At 39.7% G+C, this 8,073-nt stretch overlaps 2 protein-coding genes and 1 long non-coding RNA gene across 3 annotated transcripts in view; 2 read left to right on the top strand and 1 right to left on the bottom strand.

Annotated features, from left to right (window-relative positions):
• Positions 1 to 555: 555 nt before the first annotated feature.
• Positions 556 to 2,495, bottom strand: LOC106529339 (uncharacterized). Its single transcript, XR_001311628.1, has 2 exons — positions 2,130 to 2,495; positions 556 to 1,085 (listed from the first exon to the last, which is right to left on the bottom strand). It is a non-coding gene; the product is annotated as an uncharacterized LOC106529339 (long non-coding RNA).
• Positions 2,496 to 2,603: 108 nt separating this feature from the next.
• LOC106529336 (uncharacterized) lies at positions 2,604 to 6,684 on the top strand (the record flags this gene model as incomplete). The annotated part of the gene is given in 3 exon segments (XM_014024735.1): positions 2,604 to 2,648; positions 3,089 to 3,607; positions 4,409 to 6,684. Coding segments are annotated over 3 exon segments (924 nt in total), but the record flags the coding sequence as incomplete, so codon positions are not given.
• A 511-nt stretch (positions 6,685 to 7,195) lies between these two features.
• The window catches only part of LOC106529338 (insulin-like growth factor I), a gene marked incomplete in the record, with an annotated part of 9,102 nt that continues 8,224 nt past the window's right edge, over positions 7,196 to 8,073 (top strand). The window contains 1 exon segment of the mRNA XM_014024738.1: positions 7,196 to 7,356. Coding sequence (XP_013880192.1) covers positions 7,291 to 7,356 — 66 coding nt within the window.

Below are 8,073 nucleotides of genomic sequence, written 5' to 3'. Positions count from 1 at the left end.
GAGTCAGATGGGTCAAAAAAATCGGATTTGGGTTGGATTTGCCTGCAGTGTGAACGTAGCCTATGTTTAGTGCAACGAGACAGAACATTTTCGGTTCGGTTCGATACTTTAGTGTCACAGTTTGGGTTGTGTGATATGACTCAAAAATAAATAAATCTCAGATTTTTTTCATTCCTGATTCCATTTTCGATTTTAACGGAGCGCCTGTTTCAGGTGTTGAAACAAATTTGTTGTACTCGTGCTTTTTGTTGCAAGAGTCTTCAAACAGATTTTGCAGTGAGGTGTTTGCTTTTAAGGTCTATTCAGGGGTTCTGGAGAGGAGGGTCCGTTTCCTCTAGTTTAAATTTATTTTATGGTTAAAGGATTTAAAGGTTGGTTCATCAGAAAAAAAAAAACATTAAAATTAAAAATCCCTGCTGCAGATAGAAATGATTTCATTTCTATAGTTTGTGTCACTGCAGAGACAAGAGTTCATAGAATTACATATATTAAAGATTTGGGGAAGAATGTATAAAAAGTGACTTGTTCAGAAAACTTGAATCTGTTGGAGGTAAATATGATTCTAAACATATTTATTAATATAAATGTTTTTATCAATCATGATATTTTATTCTGATCACTTTTAATGAAACATTTGTGGAAAAACAGAGTTTCTATGAAGCGCAGAGCCAAACAGGAAAATCAGGAGGATTTTAAAGTGAACAGCGCCACCTGGTGTCACAATAACCTCACTGCAAGAGGAACAGAATATTTACTGTCTGGAAGTTCTGCTCACATATGAGACAAACCTGGAGGTTTTTAAGTCTATCAGCTATTTTTTTAGTTCCTGTAGAAGAGCTGTGACATGTTTGTCTCTTTCTGACATCCACAGAAGAAGAGTTTGTAGAGAAGCTGTGAGTCAGACTGGTTTTCTTCTCTGAGCTCTGCTCTCAGCTCCGCTCCGGATTGTTCCGTCCTGAACCGCCAGCCGAGCTCCAGGAGCCGCCTGCCCCGTCGTAGTCCTCCTCTTCCAAGTCCTGTTCTCAGCTTTTGAACGGCTTCCCTGCAGCCTGATGGATCTGGTGTCTGCGCTCACTTCCTTGGTCCTGAACAACAAACACAACGTCTGCTTGAGTTCATCTGCAAACAGACTTTAACTCTGATGCTTTAAGCTGTTTTCAGCAGCAAATTCTGCACATTCAGATTCAATCTGAGCAATTCAAATTCACTTCCTGCTGACAAGTTTTATTCCAGATTTAGCTGAAAATGTTTAAACAGCTAAACTGTTGATGTGAGTTCAGTTTGAACAGCTAACTTTAGCTGAAAGTATGAAACAAAAGCAGCAGAAACGAGATGAAGTTAGCAGACAGATGAACAGAGACTAAAAAAAGCTCAAATCTACAGAAAAACAAGAAAAGAACGAAAAACAAGCTGTAATTTGTTATATAATAGCTAAAGCAGACAAAATTAACAGAAAATAGCTTAAAAAAGTAGCAATAAGAAGCTGAAATTAGCACAAAAAGGTGAATTTAGCAGAAGAAAGGCAGAAAAAGAGCTACAAAGTAGCTAAAGAGGCAGAAAAAAGCAAAAATATTTCTGATTTGCGAGATAAATGGAATGAAGCATAAACTAAAAGCAAACCACAGCTAGCATGCTAAAGTTAAAAACAAACCACAGCTAGCATGCTAAAGTTAAAAACAAACCACAGCTAGCATGCTAAAAAAGAAAAACAGCTAGCATTCTAAAACTAAAAAACGAACCATAGCTAGCATGCTAAAGCTAAAAACAAACCATAGCTAGCATGCTAAAGCTAAAAACAAACCATAGCTAACATGCTAAAAAAGAAAAAACATTGCTAGCATTCTAAAACTAAAAACAAACCATAGCTAGCATTCTAAAACTAAAAACAAACCATAGTTAGCATGCTAAAGCTAAAAACAAACCATAGCTAGCATGCTAAAGCTAAAAACAAACCATAGCTAGCATACTAAAGTTAAAAATAAATCCTAGCTAAAAAAATGCTAAAGCTAAAAACAAACCACAGATACTTAAGTTCTTGTTAAGAAGCTAAAGGCAACATTAGCTAGTTAAATCTCAAACTAACGTCATCAAACTTGATAATTTAAAAAAAAGATTTAAAAACTAAAGACCTGCTCCGTTCATTTGGTGGCTGGACTTGTAAACACAAACAGCCTCCTGGGTTTTTGTGTTTCTGTCGCTCATTTCTCCAACAGAACCGGACCACAGAGAGCTGTGGGCTCGCGGAGCTTCACACATCGACAAAAAACACACAAATGAAAAGTCAACTCCCTTTTTGTTTCGTTGTTTAACTCCATCCAAGTCGAAACCTTCGGTTTATGGGCGCCGCCATGTTGATTAGTTTAGAACCAGTTTGCGATGCCGCAGCCCGGAGGTGGAGCTCTAAGCCCCGCCCAAAATTCACTCGCGCTCACGTATATACACGTTTTATTTTTATTATTATTATTGATAATTAAATAATTACTACAAGTCTCACATTGAGTATGATAACTGTTGCGTTTTATAAGTTTAGCGACCACGTTCATTGTTTCAACCGTGCTCTTATTCTGAAAAATATCTCGGAAGTGACGTTTTATTGCTGCCAGCAATCGAAAGAAAAACCCAGCTTCTCCAACAGTTTAACCGAAAAGGTTTGTAAAGACAATGCTAAACGTTTTGGGGTTGAGTTTTCAAATTCTTCAGTGTTATTTTCTACGGTTTTCAGACCGGAAGCCGTTAGCTCGATGCTAACAGTAGCGTTATGAAAGGTTTTTATAAACCCTCCTACGAAGAAGACAAAATGTGACCAAACCTGAGGTGACGGTTGGTAATTTCTAATTTAATTAGAGAAACTTTGTTAACTTCAATAAGTAACGGTGAAACGTGCAGGGTGTGGTGACTTCAGGTGCAGTGGCAAGCTGTTTTAGCATATAATCGGTTTCGTTCGACATAGAACTCAATAGTAAATCTGACGTCATGGGTGGGTCCTCCAGGACTGTCACACCAGAAAACATTAAACATTTTATGAAACAATGTTTTATTAATATTATTTGATGGCTGCAACACGTCTCCTAAATGTTGTATCTTTTAGTTTCCACAGATAAACATCATGGATGTCACTAAGGAACTGGATGTTTACATCCCAAAGGAGGCTGAAGTCTGCGTCATCCCTCTGAATCGATTACCGAATTCAGTACTTAAAAAAATGGGCCTGCCCCTCCCCGACAGGGAGTCTGCGGACTCTCCCGACGTCGTCTGGATTTGTCCCGCCATCATGAAGAGAAAGGGTCCGGGACCGGCGTCCCGCAGAGAAAGCTGCTCTTTAGAGAAGTTACAGGTGGTCTCCACCACGCTGCAGATGTCCTTCATCTCTTCCAACCTGACGGCCTGGGAGCTGCTGCAGACCGTCACCTCTGGAGCCCAGCTGTCCAGAGCGGGGCTGCTGCGTCAGGACTCGGTGCCGCCGGGCAACCAGAACGGCCTGGTCATCGACCAGGACCGCATCTACCTGTGCATCAGGAGGTCCGCCAGAACCCGGGGTCAACCCAGGCCACGAAAGCTGCAGCCAACCCAACCTGCTGGTCCTTCAGCCTCTACGAGCCCGGAGCAGGTACCCGAATCCCTCCACGGTTCTGTTTCAACGTGTCGTAAATGTGACCCATCGCATCGAAACGAGGAGTAAATCTAAAAGTTGTATCAGCAGAAACAGGCAAATATAGTTCTGACTGAAATGTTAACAAAAATTTCATTTAGTCAAAACATAATGAATAAAAACCTTATCAATGTATCATTTGAATGAACTGTCTGAAATATAATCATAAAACAAAATTTTGAAGCATTTTTTGAGCAGTAGCAACAAAAAAACTGATTTTGAGGAAAAACGCCTTCAAAGTTTGACATTTTCCCTGTGAGTTAGTAAAGTTTTGTTTCTTTTCATGGAAATCTCAATATTCAAATATAACTTGAGGTTTCGTCTTTAAAAGGACATCAAATATTCCTCATTAAAATGACATAAAATTAGGATTCAGACCAAATATTTATGTATTATTGTAACCAACAAGACAAATTAAGTCATACATATGGATTTAATCATGATATCAGAATGATCCAGGTGTCAAAATGTAGCTTTTAAAGACAATAATCTGAAAATGTAATGAGGTCATTTTGACTAAATTTGACTTAATCCTCATTTCGATATGATGGGTCACATATCAAAATGTTCGGCTGTAGCAGAAAAAAGCTGAAAAGGTTTCGGTTGCTAAAAATCAGCCTCATGGCGAAACAGAAAGAAGCTAAAGAAGCTCAGGCTGAACTCGTGCAGCTTGTCTTCAGCTGCTTTTTACAGCAGAAAGCAGCAGAGTTAAAGTCTGTTTGCAGGTGAACTCAAGCAGATGTTGCGTTTGTTGTTCAGGACCCAGGAAGTGAGCGCAGACACCAGATTCTTCAGGCTGCAGGGAAGCCGCTCAAAAGAAAAGCTGAGTCTCCGGTTTCGGCTGCCAGTCCCCCCCGTCAGCTTCTGGTCCTCGACGGCGGAGAGCAGAACGTCGAGGACGAAGACGGGGCGGGCGGATCCTGGAGCTCGGCTGGCGGTTCGGGCCGGAACAGTCCGGAGCAGAGCTGGGCGGTGAGGCAGACTCTGGCTGCGGCCTCTGCCTCTTCGTCTCTGAGCAGAGAGTTCGACTTCAAGGAGCTGGAGAACGAGGAGAAGCTCGCTCAGAAGAAGGCCAAGTTCCTGCAGGATGTCGCTGCGCTGGAGGACCTGCAGTTCTGAGAGCAGAGCTGAAGACTTCAGGCAGTAAATATTTTGTTCCTCCTGCAGTGACGTTATCCTGACACCAGGTGGCGCTGTTTGCCGCTGACAAACATGTCGCAGCTCATCTACAGGAACAGGAAGTGACGTCTGTTCACCTTTCAGCTCAGTTTAAAAGACTTCCTCAGATCTTTTACTAACACACTCTGTCTCAACCTGGGGTCGCATTTTCTCTTGCGTCCACCTCCTAAATCCAAGGAAGCTGATGCGTTTTATTACTCATGGCAGCTTTGGGAGGAAGTTGACTTTGTTGGTGTTGGTTCTGCAGGTTCTGACTCGGGCTGATCCACCCGTGAACGATACGAGCTTAAATCTGCCTTTAGTTTGAGTTCAGATGGTTCTGACGTGTAAAACATGCTACCTCGCTGTGCCGCTAGCCGTAACACTGCTAACAATGCTAATTACGCTAACAATGCTAACAGACCGTTTGATGTCGTCTGACGGCAGAAGAGAGACGCTGAGATGCTTTTCCAGATAGTCTGAGAAAATATTTGGTTCTGATGTGTAAAACGTGCTTTTCACTAGCTGTAACGATGCTAACAATGCTAACAGGTGATGACCACTCGTTCCCGCTCTGCAGAAACAAAAATGTTTGGTTCTGATCCGTCATCTCTGCGCTCCTCAGACACTTCAGACTTTGTTCGGTTCAAACGAGAAGCTGGAAGTCTCCTGGGATCATACAGTCAAACGCTCAAATTATTTTAGTTTAGTTTCGTCTGATAAATAAAAGTTTTGATCTACGTTAAAACGTTACTTAAACCAGAGATGCTGGAGGAGAACCGACCCGTTTATCTCCACCTGTTGCTTTAGTCGTACACTGAGAGTTTAACTTCAGTCATTTAGGTTATTAATTATTAGTTTATTAATTATTAGTTTAATCTATGAAATAAGAACAAACGAAGGCTGTCGGATTAAAGCTACGTTTTCTGTTTCTTCAACTAAAAGACTTTATTTTCGCAGCCGCAGGAAAAAGTTTAGTTTCTGTTTAGGAACAAATGTTTGTCTGTTTGTTGATGTGATTGATCTAAATAACTCATAATTATAGGTTTTTACGTAAAGTCACCTGATAAACAACAAGTATGAAATGTTTTGTTTATTTAAATATATAAACAATCTGTTTGTTGTTGTAGTTGTTTGTTTCCTCCAGCAGGGGGCAGCAGTGACGTTCTGAAACGACCAGTTTTAACCGGGTCCTGGGTTTAACCGGGTCCTGGTTTATAATGGGTGTGGGTTTTAGCTGCAGCGGCCATCTTGAATAGAAAATACCAAAAGTCGGTCAGATTGATGTTTGATTTAATAATTAATTAGTTGCTGTTGGAAAGTTTCATTAAAATTCATCCGTGTTCCACCGTACCAGGAGCAGGTTTTGGTCCGTTTAAGGACTGCTGGTCCAGATGAGGTAGATGTGGACCAGTGAAGGTCCTAAATTTAATTAAATTTATTTATTTAGGAGGGACGATTCACATTAAAGGACATTTCTGTAAAAGTGCCAGAGTTAGCTAGAGGCTGTTTCTCCTCTGTTGTCCCTGGACTTGATAAAAACAAAAGTTATATAAAACAAGGTTACAATGATTCAGCCACATTTTGTCAATAATACAATAAAATACAATCAATACAAGTCATTAAAAATTGCACACATTTTTTACATAGTATAAGAATCATTAAAACTAATTTAAACCTTCAAGATGGCACAAACACAAGTGGTCACATGGTGGAACCATGAAGACGGTTATACAAAATGTTGACAGATCTGTTGTTGTTATCCAAACCTTTAACTGTTTTTAAACAGATTAAATGTGGTGAGATTGACAGAGGGACAGAGTTCCTCTGCTGGAACTGAAAGGACACTTTGACTAAAAGGAAAAATACAATCTTCACTGATTACTACTCTCGTTAATCAATATGAGTTGTTCCTTATGTTTACAAACTGAGAAAGAGGTGGAGATGACAGAGAAGCAGACAGATTTCACTATTTAATAACATTTTAAAGTTAAAAACCATGTTTTTTAAAATATTGCTGTGGTGATATCTTAATGTTTTTTTTACTAATATTCTGATTATATAATGTCTCTACGAGTTTTAATGCTGTTTTATTTGCTTGTGACCAGGTTGTGAGACCGTATGTTTGTGTGAAAAAAACCACATCCATGCTTGAACAGTTTAGCAGCCTGTAGTGATAAGTGTGGTTTTATGAAGCTGAAATTTAAAATCCTGAATTTAAGACGAGTACAAACAAAAGAGGGAATAAAACCAACACAAACACTAAACTCAGGTTTTTATTTTCCCACAAGAGAAACAAGCTGCTGGTTTTAAATTAAAACTAAAACATAAAACTAAAAATCTTCCCGCCGTCTGAGTCGACGTTCAGTTCAGAAACTCGTGATGAGGACCTGGAACCAGGGAGGGATCAGGAGTCCAGGACCTCCCCTCCTGGTCCCTCCATATAAAGCTCAGGCCTGCTGAAGCCGGACCACCCTGACAAGATGCCCTCCTCCTCCTCTTCCTCCTCCTCCTCTTCCTCCCACCCTACCAGGCTGCTCACTCTCAAGGTACGACTGATTCACCGCAGCTTAAAACCTCTTTAAAGTTTATTTGTATTTAAGTTTACAAAGTTCTGCTGCTTAATGTGTCTCGGATGATTTTCAGCCTCTTAGAGAAGTAAGATAAAAACTCTCGTTTGTTTTTAGGTGTTAACGTTTCAGTTTAAACTCCAATAATTCAGTGTCGTGTGGAGAAAACCAGGCTCAGATTAACGCCGCTTTAAAACCAAAACTGACAAAAACGATGTGAAATAAAAGCTTCTTGTTCTGAAATGTTTCACAAAATGAGGCAAATCAGCTCAATAAGTTTTAAATTAAGTTGAATTAGTTTAAAAGGTTTTATCTGATTCCTGAATTTAAGATTTCTGAGAAATCCAAGATGAAAATCTGTAAAAATCAAACTCTAAACGTTGTGAAACTCTGCTCCTGTTTGATCAGTGAGAAAAGATTTAAAAATGTCAACTTTTCTTTATCTCCTGCTGGTTTGTTTCTTTCTGATAGAAAAACTGAACCTTCTGACTGCAGATGGTTCTGGAGAAAATCTGCTTTTTCATTTGAAACATTTGAGTTCAAATCTTTTTCAAAGTCTGACCTGTTCAGTTTGCTACAGAGTTAACAAATAATTAGTTCATTTATTTGCACACTGTTTTAAATTCAAAGCCTTCATGTTCTCTGCAGTTAATAACTGAGGATTTCTGGTAAAAGTGCAGAATGAACGCTTAAAGC

Source organism: Austrofundulus limnaeus, unplaced genomic scaffold (genome assembly GCF_001266775.1).
Source record: "Austrofundulus limnaeus strain Quisiro unplaced genomic scaffold, Austrofundulus_limnaeus-1.0 Scaffold438, whole genome shotgun sequence".
NCBI classification, from domain to species: domain Eukaryota; kingdom Metazoa; phylum Chordata; class Actinopteri; order Cyprinodontiformes; family Rivulidae; genus Austrofundulus; species Austrofundulus limnaeus.
This window is presented reverse-complemented; position numbering and strand designations above follow the sequence as displayed.